General features: G+C 45.8%; 1 protein-coding gene across 8 annotated transcripts in view; it reads right to left on the reverse strand.

Moving 5' to 3' along the window:
• Window positions 1–2184: 2184 nt before the first annotated feature.
• The window catches only part of SMOC1 (SPARC related modular calcium binding 1), a 141898-nt gene continuing 126564 nt past the window's right edge, over window positions 2185–17518 (reverse strand). For 5 of the 8 annotated variants that reach the window (XM_068684150.1, XM_068684145.1, XM_068684149.1 and 2 more), the window contains exons 11-13: window positions 13322–13569; window positions 7621–7671; window positions 2185–5631 (exon numbers count right to left, since the gene is read on the reverse strand). In XM_068684150.1, coding sequence (XP_068540251.1) covers window positions 5615–5631; window positions 7621–7671; window positions 13322–13569 — 316 coding nt within the window. In that variant the 3' untranslated portion in view covers window positions 2185–5614. The remainder of the gene's footprint in view (window positions 5632–7620; window positions 7672–13321; window positions 13570–17518) is intronic. The other 3 variants (XM_068684144.1, XM_068684148.1, XM_068684147.1) reach the window with 3 other exon arrangements.

Here is a 17518-nt window from a genome sequence, read left to right on the forward strand (position 1 = left end):
GGCCGGAGGTCACACACAGGTCTGAGTCCTTCAGTCACATCTCACAAAACAGAGCATTAAGGGTCCATTACGTGCTAGGACTGAATTTGTCTGTTTTAGTAGGGTGAGCTGAATTCACCTACACAGCTCTGAGCTCCGCATGAGGGCCAGGCAGCCGTGTACGGTGTGCAGGAGCGCTGGGCCTGCTGTGCCTGCTGGCACCAGAACGAAGGTGCGGAGCCCCAGCCTCCATGGGGCCCACAAGTGTGCCTCTCACACCTCCAGCAGCCACCGAAACGTGTCCCTTGCCACAGGCCACAGTCCAGGGACAGCTCAGGCAAAGGAGCAGAGCCACCAGCCGCCAGGGCCCTGTCTTCGAGGGGACGCTGGCCAGCTCAGACGCAGCAAAGCCATGGCTCCTCTGCCTGGGCCGAGGGGCAGAAGACCCCCAGCCCAGTCCCACCATGGTGAAAGACCCACACAACATGGCCTCACTGGTCATTGTTGCTCTTGTGGGAGGTGGGGTTGTGGCTCACTACAACACAGAGCTGATTAAGTTTTCCAAACGAAAGCTAGACACCTCCTGGTGTGCACAGGCAAGGCACCTCGGTAAAACAAAGCCATTAAAATGTCTACGTGGGCCTACAGATACAGAACAGCAGAAAGCACAACTTGCAGGGCAGCCAGCCTCAGGCTTTCAAGCAAACACTCCTTCCAAAATACTTGCTGTTGTACTCCTAGCTCCTGAGGTGCTGTTTTTTAAAACCCGCTTTGTTTTCGAGGTGTTTTCCAAGCTGAGGAGCGCTGCTTCTGCAGATCCTGCTGTCCAATTTAACAGCAGCTGTTGGAGGGCTGCTGAGTGATTTTGCCCAGGATGGTTTGTCAGGGCTGGCTGCTGAGGAGTCATAAGGTCAGCCTCTGCATGGGGATTTTGTTAGTTAGATAAGGGGGAAGAATACGGGGGAGGATGAAAAGTCTTCTGGCAGTATCACTGTTGGAAGCGTAAGTTGAAAGAGGCTCTCTGTAGTTCTTTTGACTTGCTTACAGATTTACTGCACTGTCAGAAAAGGGTGAAGGCCTCTCAGAGTGTCTCATGTTGAGAAAGAGGAAGCATGGCCAAAGAATTACTCATTTTTTTTAAATTCTTTCCCTACTTTTAATTTGTTAAGTCTTGCAGAACTCCAGAGATGATACCCGCTGCTTCTCCTCGAGGCTCCAGACTTGTTACCTTAGTAATTGAAAAAAAAGGGGCTTGGTTTGGTAGCTTATTCCTGACAAACCCACATCGACTGTCACTCCTCACATTTTCTCCTCAAAGTTTGCAATACTTTCATTATTTAACTTGTATGTGAGGACAGCAGTCTTAACAGCTCCTCTTTCTACAGGCCTTACCTATAGACATGCCAGTCTGTGGCTATTATAAAAGCAGAAAACCTCCCTTTGGGACTGTAATTACCTCCCTTTTGATGTGCAATGAATGAATTGGTCATTATCAGCTGCAAGAGATTTACATGTGACCAAGTGAAATGACATTTACAGCATGAGAAAACTGGTCATGTCTGCTTGATGGGAAGGGTGTGTGACCTCCTCTGCCATGGGCCTGGATCCACTGATGAATGTCACCGCCCCAGTATTCTATGAAAAAACATGTTTTACAATAATAGCAGCTTCCTGGCACACCGTTTGTTACTTCCAATCTCTGAGGAATAAAAGGTTTTGAACATGATCTAGAAGACACCGTTTCAGGCTCCACCATAGCAAGGCCTGAGCTGCAGGAGTGGTGTCTGAAATCTCCCACGTGAGAAGGGAGGAGTAGATGTGATATGCAGTGCCTGTCTTCTGTCCCTGGTTTAAGGAAAATGCTCAGAGATCTCACTTGGCTGTGGGTGCCACTTTTGGAGGTCACCTCTACTCTGCTACTGAGGCTTCAGAGCCTTTTGAAACAGCCTGGGCAGATTTAGGCTGCTGTCATTAAACCACAGAGGACAGCACTCTGGGCATGTTTCAGTTCGTCCTGGAGGCTTACACACAGGAGAGGAGCATCCTCAGGGCCTCAGATCCCAACCAGCCCAAGACCAGGCTCTGAGAGAAGGAAAGTCCCTTCCCTCTGCTTTGGCACTGTGTAAGTAACAGAACATTATGTGAAAGAAGGATGAGCTCTGGAAATCAAGATTCAACAAGAAGCCACCACAAGACACTAGAGCAAAAGTTAATCTATTTTATTACAAAACCAGAATCAAACAGATGCCTTTCAGTCTAACGATGCCATAGGCAGAAACGTGATGGGGCAGGAAAAGTTCAGTACAAACTTAGGCTGTGGAAAGCAATGCCTTTGTATGAATGAATCCCACCATAACGCAGTCCCTCCAGCACACCATGTCCTTGGAGGATCAGCACAAAAGGAAGGGGTTTTGTTTCTGGCAGGAGGCACGGATGACTTGCACTGTGGAGCCCTGGCTCTCTTCTCTGTCCCAGCTGTTTTCAGCTGTCATCCAAAGTAGAGCTGGAGAGCCCAGGAGGAGAGACGCGTCCAGGGTCTGCTGCCAGGCACGACTCTGACACTGTCCTGCCCCAGCTTCAGTAGGATGCTCCTGATGCAAGGCAGAGCAGAACACGCTTGCCACTGCCATGGAAGGACAAGTGTGGCCTGGCAACCAGGGGGACTGGCCAGTGACCAGGCCCAAAAAGCAACAAGGGAAGAGGAAAACTGAGGCACTGCTGTTGTGATGAGTATGGACTGTATGGACAACTGACTGGATGGGTTATATGAATCACGACCAGTGCTGTCTGTGTGAGCACCCAATGCACAAACCCAGAACAAGTAACACAACCCCTGTCCAGCCATCACACAGCCACGGCGCTTGGGTCTTGCACGCCAAGATACAATTCTGCCACAAGCTGCTCAGAGGCCTGTGTGAACTCCAGGTTGGGAGGCTGGGACTTGGACTCCTCCCATAAAAATAAAGGGGAAACAATATAAATCTTGGATCCCGATCCATCAAGTCAGCGCTAGCCTAATGTGAATACCCACCAATACCAGAGCTAAAATCAACAAACAACCCTTACTAGGCTTCCTCGGAGAACTCAATCAGTTTTAATTGCGAACTACATGTGTATGCAGGCCTTTTAGAAGGGAAGAATGCAAGAATGAGAAAAAGATCTGCAGAAGGATAATTATGTGGCGGGCAGCAGCACTGGCTGGCTGTTTCACTGAGATTTCCAGGAGAAAAGATGCAATGACTTTTAGCATCTCTGCACTCGCACCGTGATCTTGTGGGGCATTGCCTGCCCCTGCTGGCTGGATGACAGAGCTCCTGTAGGCATCCAGCCGCCTGCTTTTGCTGGATGCAACTATGCATTAGAAAACAAAAAACATAAACAAACAAAAAAACAGCAGCCAGAGCTTTTAATTCCTAAAACTAGCATATAAAGACGTAGTGTCTTTTTTTATACAGTTGGGTTCATTCTTCACTCCTACAGAAGGATTAATGAGTGACAGGGACGTTTCTAACTATACACTAAACCAAATCATTTCAACACACAAAAGATGCGTGCTGGACATTTAAAAAAAGGAGATGCAATTGAGAAATGGGAACTTGCAGTCCAGAAAAGCACATACATTGTATGTGGGAACCATGAAGATCCAGCAGCAGGATCTGCTCATATTAGAGTGTTTTTCTTTACATTGTGGTGGTGTAATGGAAACTTCAGAGATTACCAGAGGTGTTTTCAACCATGTCAAATGCTTTAATCAGCGCCAATCTACTTCCCAGGGGAAGAGCTATTATTGCTATTAAACTGTTATTTAAAGAAAGCTTATTCTTTTTTCTAACTTTCCATTTTGTCAACAAGGCACTAACTTACTGCATCAGGCCAGTCCTGCTGTGATGTGTTTATCTCAAGCTATCATCATGGTGACTTGCCACAGAGTGAAGACGCTGTGTTGCAACATCTTTTACCACAGCAGCAAAGCCTCAAGAGACAGGCCCAGTTTCTACAGTAACACAATGCTTTCACAAGCAATTGTTGGTGTGATCTCCTATTAGCATGGCACGACGTCATCTCTGACTACAGGTTTTGGTCCAGAGACGAGTGGCACAAAGATTGCCAGGTCTGAAGCGGGAAGGTGCTCAGAACATCCCCTGTGAACGGGCAAGTGCTGACAGAGGCTGAAAATGAGCAAAGGAAAGCAGAACATAGGGCGTCCCACCCCACTCTGCCCAAAACCCAGGAGAGCTGATCTGCTGACTTCACAATTGCATCTGACTGAGATTAAAAAGACAACTTTGGAAAAAATGCTGGTGGTTGAAACAGCTCCTGTGGGTTCCAGCAGCACCAGGCTTTTCGATCTGGACCTTCACGGTTCTTGTATCATGCCACTGGAGTATAAAAGCACGGGAGGCACTGGTACTGGAGAATCAGGTGAAGTGGGTACTCTAAGCTAGACAGACCCTCTGCTGCGCAGGAGAGGAGCTTGGGATTCACAGCCACCAAAGACAAGAACAGCCATTGCAGACAATCCTTTACCAGGGAGCACAGCCCAAGCTGTAGAGATGCAACGTAAATAAACCAGACTTTTGGGGACCGGCAGCATAATTGTGTCTTTTTGCACTGACAAATATATTCTTTGCTCTCCAGCAAAGCAATAGGCAGGCTGATGCTGCTTTTAAGCAGGTTTCTCAGTATTTTTATTGTTTTACACCATGCAGACAAACACTTTGTCAGAGAAGAAGATGCAGGACATCACTCCGCTGACTCCACTAGGGTGTATGGCTCCCATGTCCTTACAATAGCGTTAGATTTCCAGGACACGGCACATCTTTGCTAAGCATGTCTTCTGAGTCTGGATAGCAATGCATTTGCAATTCATTTCTGCCCGATTTGCAACAGGTGCAGAAACTACTTTTATATTTCCTTAATACAACCCTTTCCTAAGCCTACTTTAAGCTGCTTTGCAGTGCACCACTACTGAGGTGAAACCTGTGCTCTCTCAGAAGCCCCCACGCCTGCGAGTTGCACGGGGCTGTGCAGTAAGAACAGAGGGGGTTTCCAGAAGCAGTTGTTTTTTTGGGCACTTTGTACACACCTGTGAGCACAGGTCATGCTGATATGCTTGCTCCTTTGTGCATGGGGATGTTAAGGAGATCAGTTTGCAACTGAGTGGTGGATCGTGTCAGAAATGAATGCAGTACTGTAACCCATTAAATGCAAAGTGTCCCTCTAACCCTAACAGCCTTCAAAAGCAAAGGGAGGAACAGAACAGTGACTCCAACCCCTGTACAAGACAACTGTACAATTTACATACATATCTATATACAGTATATAAAATTCTCTTTCTCTGAGTCCCAGTGAACTCAATTTTAAGTCATCAGTAGCTGTTCCAATTTTAAAAAGTCATGATCCTGTTTCCCCCCCCACTCTCCAAAGTATTAGATAATGGCATTGAAAAGAAATTAAAAACAAACCCAAACCCAAACCAATTATTAGAAAGTGCAAACGTTCTGGGTGCCACTTCCGCTACGTTGGATGTTGCTGATGCTGCATGCTTGCTCACAAGCAGCAAGGTGTCTGTCCGTCTGTCGCTGTCTTTCTTTCCTCTGGGTCGGCTCCTGCCTTCCCTTCACGTCTTCTGCTGCTACACCAGGCGGCCTACTGGGAAGGGTGGGGTGGGCAAACAAGGGAAAACAAAACAGAAGCAGGGAAAGTGAGGAAAAAAAAGGCAGATTAAAACCAAAACGGCTCCCAACTGAGGTAAGATACAGCACAGCCTTTGCTGCAGCCAAGGCCCCAGAAGGCTGAGATCTCAAGTAAGCTGTGAGGCTGAAAACAACAAGGGGCTGATGAGACAGCCTTGCTGAAAAAAGCATTGACTGAGTCACACACAGCCCTAGGGACTAATGTATTTTTAAACGTGAACCACCACTTTCCCTCACCCTCCCCCTTCTTTGAAATGGGCACGCAGGCTGGGCAAAACACTAGTCCAACATCACTCCCTCTGCTCTTCTGCCTGCGAAGGCTGATGCAGAACCCCACCGCTGTAAGGCTGCCCTGCCTGCAGCTGCCCTGGAGCCATGGCCAGCTTCCACAATCCCTAGCCAGGCAAGCAGGAGGAAGACGTTTAAGATCTGTCCCCACAAAACACAGCAGTTTCCCTGATTAGCAGTTCTTCAAGACTTGCCTGCACCATGCCCTCTGACAGCTACCATGCTGATGAAATGGAGAGGATGCAGCAAGGATGGGGCTGGGAGCCCCAGGGCCCTGCTGAGCTGTGTCCTAGGGGATGGTGCAGAGGTGCTGCTTAGAGAGTCAGACAGATACCCACATCCTTGTGTTCCCTTCTTCAGAAAGTTTGTTGGTTTTATTTATTTATTTATTTTTTAAAGTCCCTTATCAAAAGTTAGGAGAATCAAAGCTCTTACGGGATCAGAACAAGTGCAGTTTGTGGATTAACTACAAGTGAAAACACAGTGAAGAGAAGGCAGAAGTACGGATTTGGTTTTCATAAAGGAGAAAGGTTACCAGGCAGGCCTCACTGGGACCAGTGCTAACTGACCTGTCCCACCAACTGGGGGCAAATATTGACAAATGCAAAATTGCTTCAAATTGTCACAATTGAATCTCTCTACACAGCTTTGCTTAATGCTCTCTCAGTGTTCAATGAACGGGTTGTAACAGCAGCAGATTGACTTCAATGTCTAGACATGCAAAGCAGTGCAGGAGTGGGCAGCGAGGATGACCTGTCCTACACTAAGGACTGAGTGACTAGGAAAGTACTTGAAGCCATAGTGCATGATTTTTGGAATGCCTTTTCTCAGCTTTTCACGGCAGACAAAAATCAAATTCTTGCTCAGAACTGAGGACACACCAGGAAGCATCACCATATCAATGCATAAGGCTTAGCTTATCCTTATCTTCGGTTCTCTGTTCAGCCCATCTCAAGGGGAACTCGCAGCAGGACTAGATAAGGTACCCACAAAAGGGTGGAGGATAGCAAGAGGTATAAGTAACTATCACTAAGCAAATACATAGCAAAAGATTTTTCAACACAGAATGGAGTCTAACCAGAGGTATGTTGGAGGGCTATAGAACAAGTGTCATGGGAAAGACAGGCAGGGGAGAGCTGCCCACTGTTTCTCACATTACGAGCTGAGAAGCACCCATTGACACCATGAGGCAGCAGGTCTGACAGGAAAACAAGCGCAAGTTGTTCTTCACACCTGATGAAAGGGTGCAATTCACTGCCACAAAGTGCAGAGGAGAACAGACCTTAACTGGGACAGAGAAGAATCTTCATGGGAACAAGTCCATGTAGCAATACAATGGAAATGCAACTAATTGCCTAAATCACTGCTTGCTAGAAGCAGGGAGAATAAGGCTAGGAGAGTGTTCATCAAATACGTACTGTGCCCTATTCTAATTCCTAAGCAATGTGCTGTCTGCCACAGCTGAAGACGTGGTGCTGGACTTGGAGGTGATACAGAAGAGCTGCACGTTATTATTATACTCACACCTCTTAAGAACAATCTTGGCCTCTTGTTGTTTATGTATTGCTATTTGTAAACACAGGAGAGCATGAATTCTGGGACACATGGTTATCGTAAAGAAAAAAAAGGGAAATAAATATTTTGATAAGATACTCACTGAAAGGGTTAAGGCCTTGTCTTTTTCCACTGGGGAAACTGCTCAGGCTACCTGTAAAATCCAAGAACCGTGTTAAAGGCAGTAAATGCCATGGCATGACCAAGGAGCATCCCCACCAGCTGTGCTGGCAGGCAGGCTCCAAGGAGCTTCTCCGTTGTGGGTGTGCACACAGAAAGCCTCGCCAGCACTCCCTAAGACTCACTTGCAGGAGTCAGACCAACATGCTTGAGATGACTGATGCTAAACACCTGGTGCTGCAGTAACCATGAAATCCAGAGGTTTGGCGTGGGCAAGAAGCAACAAAGTTAAGCTAAACTGTGGAAGAAGGATGAAGAAAGGAAGGATACAAGTAGTGCCATGAAGTTTCCCCAAACAGGTGTTGCGAACAGCAAGCAAAATAATGCCACGTAGAAAGCAGGCAGCCAGAAAAGTGAAGGTGTAAAACAGACAGGCTGAGTTTACTTAATTTCTACTGATTGAATGCTTGGGCACACAATCCAACAGGTGCCTAAAATGAAAGATCTGAACTCGTGTCTGGCAGAAGGGCAGGACCAGACTATACAGTTACGACTGTGTGACAAGATACAGGCACATGCACCCTACACCAGATGGAGCTAATGGCAAGGGCTTTCGCCTCTGCAAGAAACCAGTTCCCATGATGTGCTGGGCACAGACAGCTCAGGGAGTACAGGATCTGAGCACTTCATAAGGCATGTTACAGTTCTGGTTAGCTGCTTGGTCTGGATTTCAGACAAGGGTCATCAGCTGGAAGTGGGATCTGCCACCCAGAAGAATGTTGCCACCCCCACACTGGCCAGGTTTAGATCTTAGATTTGTGTGTGTAACTGCCATGACTGTACACTTTGCTTTGCCCACTGAGTGATTTCACTTGCACCAATGATACAGACACCCACACCTAAAGAAAACTTTGCTCTGTTCAAGAGAAAGATGAGCAGAAAGGTAGCAATAGGGTGGGAGAGTGGGGAAACTGCAGGAAGACAGATGCTGCACCGTAAGAAAGGGATGGAAGCACCAGGAAGAAAAAGAGAGGGGGAGAGAAAGGTGGGGGTAGCTGCATTTTAAATGGATTACAAAGCAAAACCTGTTGGCTTTAAAAATTGTTAATAAGAGAAACTGTATAAACATAGTAAGTGACTTCAAGGCCCCCAAACGCCAGCCTCGTATCAGCCATCTGCCCTGGCAAGATCAGAGGAACCGCGTTAACTTATTCCTGTGCCTGTACATAAAAAGCAGGGCTCTGTTGCCAAGAGGCAGATTCTTCCAGAGCTAATTGGGACTCACCCGGGGGCCTGGCAATAAAATCGCAGGGCCTTTGTAAGTGGCTGCATCCTCGGGCAGCCGTTCCCCTAGAGGGTGCTGCTCGGCCACACATGGCCCCACGCTCCATCACCTCCCTTCGTCCACAGCCTACCTGCGGCTAAAGCCTCTCCTCAGGGTCTGTGCGCATCTCTCTTGTGTCGACTGCATGTTCACATGTGGCTGGAAGCTGGCTTCAGCAGCTCTCCTAGGTTTACAACCCCCCACCCCAAACCGAAACAGGTGACATATTTTGTGCCATATACTCAGCCCCCTTCCCAGTACGAGCAACTTGCACGTGCAAATGAGATGTCACCAAAACAAAACAAAATAAGACTTTGGAAGTGATTTCAGCTAAGACTAGCTGCATTACTGTGACTGGGACCTGCTTGTCTTCAGAAAGACTTGGGAAGTTGATACAAAGGGCCTAAAATGACAGTGGAACTTGAGTCTGGGCATGAGAGACCTTTCCAGCATGCTGGCAGGGCTCTGTGCTTTCTGTGGGTTTCTCCTAAATACATCCACGCAGGGAAACTTGACTACCGTAATGCTGATCACTTTTCACTCCAAAGGCAGAGAACATCATCTTCAGTCAGCTGCCTTCAGTATGAACACAGGCCAGCACGTGTAGCTATACAGCAGAGAAAACCCCACCAGAGTAATACCACACCGAGCATAAAGCTGTAATGAAAGAAATGAAAGAGAGGAAGGTGTATGGCAGCTGGTGACAGCAGGTAAATAAAGCATACCCAGGAAGCACTTGGGTATTGCAGAAGAACATCCCATCACTCAGTAAGTTTCCTAATGGAAAGTATTTACTCAGCCTCACAAGTACACTCTTTTGGGTAATAATTCGCTACAATGGGGCCAGATGTCTTTCAAAAGGAAAAGCCACAAGGAAACCCCAGCAGCTTTTTATAGGTAGAAGTAATTCCTCTAACTAACTGAGCAAACCTCTCACCTTTGATGGGAGAGAAACACACCACCAGGAGCCCTATCTCCTGTCAACACAACCCTGATGTCCTGATTGATGCTAACCCTCAGGATTAAAGGTGACAAACTAAAGCATCCCTACAGAGCTCCAAAGGCAGATATCTAACAAGGCAAACAAAACCAGGCACTGAACCAGTGCAGCTTGTTTATATTGTAATCTACATTTAATTACAATTAGTTGTACTCTGAATTTCAGTTTTTGTTAACTCAGCCACTGCCTGGTTGTATGCAGCAAATGGTATTTTACAGTTTTCTCAGAGCCTCTCAGGCTGTCATCGCTTCCTACCACTGCCATTTCAGAGGCCTTTCCCACATGACTGCTCCTTGCTACCAGTTCCCACACAGCTGCCTGCATAAGTGATGGAGTATCTTCATTCCCAGAGGTCTCCCCAGGCACAAAGAGAATCAGTCACTTCTGCAGATACCAATTAGAAGGGTCTCACACAGCACTGAATTAATTCTGCTGTTTAAATTGACCACTATTTTTCCTTCTTTCTGTAGTCTTTGCTCAGCTCCAGTGGAAAGTGACATGCCCCGTTTTTAATTAAGACATTTTGATCCCATTTCTGAATTGCGCTGTTGGCACAGACGGTTGCCTTCAAAGGCTGGCCCTTTGTGGTGACCCCATTCTGAGTGCCAGGAATGGCATTTCTCCACCAGAGCTGCTCCTGACAGAAACGCATCTGGTTTAAGCAGAGGGGCAAGAGCTGTGCAAAGTGGCCACCAGACCTTGCAGATTTCCCAGCAGCTTTCTAGGTCATCATAAGGATGGAAAAGAGAAATGGTTGCTGGCTGACTGGACAGCTCTTTTCCTTATTGGAGAACCACTGACTGGTAGCACCCACAGATTAGGGGACCACAGGAATCAAGAACCTGCTGAGAAGAGGAAGAAAGACAGAACTATGCACCTCAGACAGATATGACCCTAACCTGGAAAGAGCTCAGAGTCAGTCTTGTCCTTATGAACATACTAGATGAATCCTCCCACATTAATCTTCATTGTTTTGTTTTTCTATTAGCCAAGAGACAGGTAACAGTGCTTCCACCAAGCACCATCATTTCCATTTTCGGATGGAAATGGTCACAAAAAATCAAAAGCTGACAAAAATGCAGAAGCCTTAACATTTGTTTTTCTCACCATCCCAAACCCTACAAAGTTTGTATTAAGCTTTATTTTCAAAATCAATACAAGTGTTCAATTTACCTATCAGGAAGCATGCTCACCTGGAGCGGTGACCCAACTCGCTCTAGTCCTTATGCTACTGGATACCAAGTATGATTCGGAACATCTGAGGCAAGTTCGTTAGAAATGAAGTGTATCAACTGGAAATGATGACTTTCCTTGCGTCCCTCAAACCCTTCCCTCATCCAAAACCAGACCAGAAAAACCTTTCCAACAAAGTTTTTGTTGAAACAAACATTTCCGTGAGAAGTTTTGGTTTCATCTGACTGGCAGTTTACAACAGAAAGTACGTCATCAAAAAGCTTCCCAACCAGCTCTTGGCTTCAACCCACAGTGACCTCAGCCCAAGCAGATGTGCGGAGGCCATGGCATAGAGAAAGAAATGCAGAGAAGAAACACATGGACTGAGTTGGATGATTGCATGCTCCCATCTTTTGGAATAAGAGGATGTCGAAGAAAAGGTGAGCTACTGGCCATTCCTCAATTTAGAGGTTCTTGTGAATAGAAGGCAGGGCAAACTGGTTATCCACCACCTCACAAATTCATGACTCCTTAAAAAAGATCTATCACAAATTTGTAAGCTGCACCTCTAGAGTACTCACATTCTTTCCTACATGTTGGTATCTGCTCCCTGCACTGGCTTCCTCTACAGCTTTTTAGCCTCCGTCATCCTTCAGCTACCCCTAGTCCTTTCTTAAGAGTTTTCCTTACACAAAATGTAGGTGTTTACCTCAAGGCTTATCAGGCCTCTGGTCAATATGCAGAGCTGTGTGATTAAAAAAAGGTCATAGCCCTTTTTTGCACACAATTCTGTCCTCATACAATGTAATTAACCATGAAAAGTCAGGCTGGGTTCTCAGCAAACAGTGTGGGAATCAGGCACTCTCAACGTGTCTCCCTTGCTACTTTCTTTCCCCTTCACTTGAGCTCAAAGATCCTCACTTTCTTCCTTCTCTCCTTTTTTCCCCCCTTCCATAAACTAAATTCTGAACAGTCAGTTGGCCAAGGCAGCAGATTCCAGAGAGTCTTATTCCAGGCCAAATAGCAATAAAACTAATTTGGCATATTCATCTTATTGGGAAGGTAATAAAATTAAGGAACAGGGCTGCTATTTTGGTACGTCATTCCTCAGTAAAGTACCAATGACTAAGAAAAAAGCTTCCACTGAGCCAGGGAAGCTGAAAGCTTCTCACAGCTGACAAATAATGCAACAGCCTTATTATGATAACTGAAACATTTGCAAAGCACCTGGAAAAGGCAACTTCCCAACACTCAAATGCACTCACTCCCTTCTCACGCTTGCTAAACCTGAGGAAAGGACTAAGGAAAGGTTAAGCCTAGAAAAAGAAAGCTAGCCACCCATCCCGAGCAGCACGATGGTTAGTTACAAGAGCTGTCCGCACAGCCAAAACACCTGCACAGGAAATTAGTCTCCAGGAATCTTCCAGCTTGCCTTCTCCTGCCAAGCAAATCTACCCACAGTCAAGAATGACTGATAATTATTGAATTTGGGTTGAAGAGTTTCAATTCGTAAAATTTCCAAAAATATCAGTTTGGTCCAGGTCCCAACAGAAGATGAGGTGAAGATGAAAGGAAGAAAAGGAAGGAGGGTGGGTTGGTTACTCAGGCATTGAACAGAAAGGAAAAAAGTTATTCCTACTTCTTTCTGATTTATTAAGTTCAATTTAACTCTGTAAAAGGGCAACACCATATTTCTGCACTTTCTTTCTGAGTTGTTCTCTGTGCGTCATCCACTCTCCTGCATACTAGATTTAGCAATGAAAATAAATATTATTTCTGCTAGTCAACAGGGTCTCTGGAGAAGGACTGGGTCTGTGCTGGCTCATACGCCATCCAACCTACATGGCTGAGGCAACAAAATATTGGCAGCAGTGTATTACTCAGAAAGGACCTGATCTGAACTACGTTTTCCAAGGACTTTTATAGTACAAGCCGTGTACTGGGCAAGGCTCAGTTTTTTTGCCCTGTATCCATACAGTGCTTAGCACAAAGGTCTGTGATAAGGACTTTAAGACATAGCTTCATAAACAATGAACTATATTCACAAGACAGGATATTAATCCCACTCATTTTCCCATGCAAACCGTGGCACTTTTCCATCACCTGAGGGAAAATTGATTCCTGAGTTTAACATAACTCCACACCAGTCTTTTTATTCTCACAGGATGGGGAAGGAAAGACACTCACCTCCTTCCTTGCTGACTCCCAAGCACCCCTTCAGCTCCTGAAGGGAGATGGACTTGTCCTTGTTGAGGTCACAGTAGTCGGTGAAACGTCGGGCGCATTTCTTGGGCTTGGCTTTCTTCTTCACGTAACGCTTGAAGGGCTTCAGCTCCCGCTTGTTGATGTCATTGCTGCTGTTGTTGTCCAGCTGGCTGAAGTACCAGTGCACCACTCGCTCCTCCAGCGTGTGGCTGGGGTCTGGCTCGGAAAACCTGGAAGGGAGGAAGCACAGGCCCCTGACAAGTGGGTGCTCTCACCAGCACTGTCAGGCAGGTGCTGAGGAGCCAGAGCTGCTTGCTCAGAGCGTGAGTCAGGCACACACCATGCCACATTTAAAGTGGGATAAACACACAGGTCTTACAATCTCCTCCTTTTAGCTGAGCTCTTTTGAGAGAGAGAAAGGAAAAAGAAGAAAAAAAAAAACAAAAACAAAAACAAAAACACAACTTTTTCTAAAAATGTCCTTTAGCATTAACAAGTGGTGCCAAGAGATTCCTGGAGACTGATACCCTCAGTAACTACACTTCTCTTCACACCAGTTGCTGAAACTCTGACTAATCCCAGAAGGATCTCCCTTTAGAGGGCAAAAGGCAGTCTCCGTAGTCCTTTTGACCCTTGGGATCCCATCCAAATTACCAAGAGGAGAGCCATGAGTACCAGCTATCATGGTAGTTTCTGTGATATCAACATCCAGGCTTCAGAAAGGGAACAAATTCATTTAATGCAAGACACATTCATTATTTGAAAATGTCCTTGGCAGGATGCAACATTCTTGCTGTATCTATTTATATGATCTGAACTCCTGTGCTGTATTTCCAGCATATTTAATGCTTTTCACATGGTTGATTTATACACAAGAATTCCACAGCAGACAAGCACCACAAATCCATTAAAAGTAATACTACGGAACTGGCAACTGCAGTTTGCTTCATTTCTTACTCATTCTGATATTACAAGTTTGACGTTATTTGGCTCACATTTTCTTTCTGTGGACAATAACAAGAAATATCAGTGGAGGAGGAGGACAAGAGGAGGAACAGCCAGGGCTGAAGATGCATGAGTAGAGAATACCACCATACAATCTCAGGCCATTTCTGAACAGGTGCTATTATATTATTTACACTGTATTGGATGTTCTGCAGCAGCAACTGGAAAGGGGTTATTCCTCAGTGATACAAAAAAAAACAGGGAAGAAACCTTTTTTAAAGAGGTATTTTTAAGATTTTCACTAAGGTAGCCCATCTTTTCTCCATGCACTAAAAGTCTGAGTAGAGGAAGATGAAATGATGCTACGACTTGAGCCTTTTTCCTCCCGAGCACACAGCATTTCGGTGCATGGAAATTAGTTGACAGGCAGTCAGACATGCTACACTGGCACTCGCTGCCCTGACTTATTCCAGGAGACACCTCCAGCTGCTGCCTAATTCCTTCCGCAGCGATGAGAGAGGGACAGTTGCGTGCTGCATGCAGCCAGGTTCTGGTGTGAGCTCTGGGCACGCAAGCTGGTGGGGAAATACAAACCAAGGTTCAATTTCACTAAGGTCTGTTATAAAATAGATTTTAAGACTGCCATCAAGCTTATTTCAGAGACTGGTAAGATATATATTTAAATGGTCACTGAAGATTTCTTCGTTGGGAACAGAAGGGCAAAAATCCTTTTGACCTTCCCATGGGTCCATTTCTTCCTCTAAAATGCAGCTAACAAGCCTGAAAAATAAAAACTCCAACCTACAGCCATGGTAATTTACATCACTAGTGTGAAAGGTAGCCCCTACCCAGAGACATCTGGGTCCCCCCAAAAAGTAAACACACGCTGGGCAGTGGCAAATAAACTGCACGTTTTTCCCAAGGTTTTCCTTGAGAATGTCTCCTTCATCACTTAATTCTTAGCTGAGAAGCAGCCTGGCGTTCAGTTGCAGCATCTGGTCAATGTACAGTGGGATAAACACTGAGGGGAAGGAAGAAGAGGTTGGGAATAAATTTGGCTTCGTTTTGGGAGCTAAAATACAAGGCAAGCCCCTGGAGCTACCTATGGACAAGCAGAAGTTGCAAAAAATCTCCCCAGGAAGCTACAGGAGTGCCTGGATTTTTTAGAGCCTTGAAACTCTATGTGAAGACCAGAATGACAGGAGAGAATAAAAGCACATCCTGTGGCTTGTTTTTATGACATTTATAAACACAGCCATTGGCCTCTCTCCCTTTTGGAGTGAGCTGGCTATCACTTGAAGACTCGTGTGTTTCCAACAGCCACAGGGAAGAACTACAAGTTCTGTATTGCAATGGAGGAGTTTCTACTTTTGCTTTGACACAGGAATACAACTGAAGCGTTTGCATGTGAGGTTCCCCTGGTCCACATGCTGGCCTGCCCTTTGCCCTAACCTTTTTCTGAAGGCGCAGATCTGGAGAGGCAGAAACAGAGACAAAGGCAGAGCATCCCTAGCACCAGCAATGGGTAAAACAACTGACAGAAACACAAGCTCCTCCCTACCTGCTGAAGAGACACTCAGCAGCAGGACTTAAAAGTGCCTTCTTTTTCAGAAACACACCAAGGAGGAGCTCTTGTAAGTAACCAGAAGAGGCAATAAAGCTCACACCTGATCCTCCATAAAGAAAACCAAGGCAATCCACAGGCTAATACAAATACATTGACTCATGAGGTGATGATTTATCAGTCCTAGCCATTACAAACACGCTGAGTGCTCATACCGAGCTCTAGCATGCTAATGGAGCTGAAGTTTTATTACTTTAACTGCTGTGACTGTAGGAGGAAGGAAGACACAGCCATTACTGAGTTTTTACCGTTTCCCCTTGGCTGGCCTACCAGTACTGCAGTTCCTGAGTTGGTTGCCTGCCCTTTCTGACGGCCATCCAGAATCCCAGCACAGGATGGACACAGAGGATCCACATCATCTCAGGCTGGCCATATTTCCCTAGGTGAACTGTGAAATCACACGATACACTAAGAAGGCCGAGGTTACAACACCCTATCTAAATATTTTGACTGTGATGGCTGCCCATGGAAGACACTTATATTCCATCCGTGAAACATGCGTTGATGCAACTTCACGGTATTTCTAAGCCTCCTAGTTCTGATGATGTGCCCTGGCAGCAACCATACGTGCTGGATCAGCTGAAATACATTTGGGGGCTCAAAGTGTTCTGCCAGTGCAGAGTTTTCACATGTATTCTTGGGGAATTTCCTTCTAATGCCTCTCCATTGCTATTCCAAGAGAAATAAATCAGCTCTCAGATGCAAACTTAATTTGTTGGGCTGCATCTCCACTCATTCAGATCCCAAAGGAATCAGAAAACTCAAGAGAGAATAAAACTGCTCTGCACATTCCCAACTCCCATCTCTTGCTCTAACACTGGTCCCACGAAAATCCACCAAACTCCAGTCTCTCACTGCAGTGCAGTAACAGCTTCATAAGATCTAGTAAAGACAGACCTTACAAAAATGCAGATAGACTTCTTAGGCTTCTCATGATGACTACAGAAAAGCCAGCAAGTGTAGCTCCATTATGCAGCGTAAGGCCACTCACAGCCTAACAGGGAAGAGAAGATGTCTGTCATTAACAGCCTAGGACAGGAACCTGTTATTTCAGCTTTCTTACTAACTTGTTGGCATCAAGTAAGTAGTCTTAATGTAGGCTTTTGCTCCTCCTTCTGTGCAACATGCTGTCAGTTCCCTCATGGGAGAATACTTATTTCTTAGGTGGCTAATGCCTGGACATACCTGGGTTAATGTACTACTACTTTTAACACTGTTTTCCAGCTGAGACACTGCCACAGAACATCTTCATATCATCTGGTCTAACTGGGGTACAAGCAAAAAGACTATGAAAAAACACGGATGTGTGCTTTTGCAGCTGTACTAAATTCTGGAGCAGAGGGAGAAGAATATGCCAAAATACCACCTAGACAGCTTGAACATGCACTTTGCATGCAGTCTGTAATGCTTTCCAGCCCTTGAGGCCCCCTAGCAAGAAAGGAGGGGTTAACTGAGTGGGAAGGAGCAGGAAGGAAGGGTAGGTACATAGCTTAGAGTAAGGGAGAGCAGCAATGTCAGATATTACCTACATACCAAAGCATGTACAGTGTGCAATCACATTATCCTCCATAGGAGTGTACCGTCAAAGTTTAATATGCCCCACTAAATTT

This window comes from Anas acuta, chromosome 5 (genome assembly GCF_963932015.1).
Source record: "Anas acuta chromosome 5, bAnaAcu1.1, whole genome shotgun sequence".
NCBI classification, from domain to species: Eukaryota; Metazoa; Chordata; class Aves; order Anseriformes; family Anatidae; genus Anas; species Anas acuta.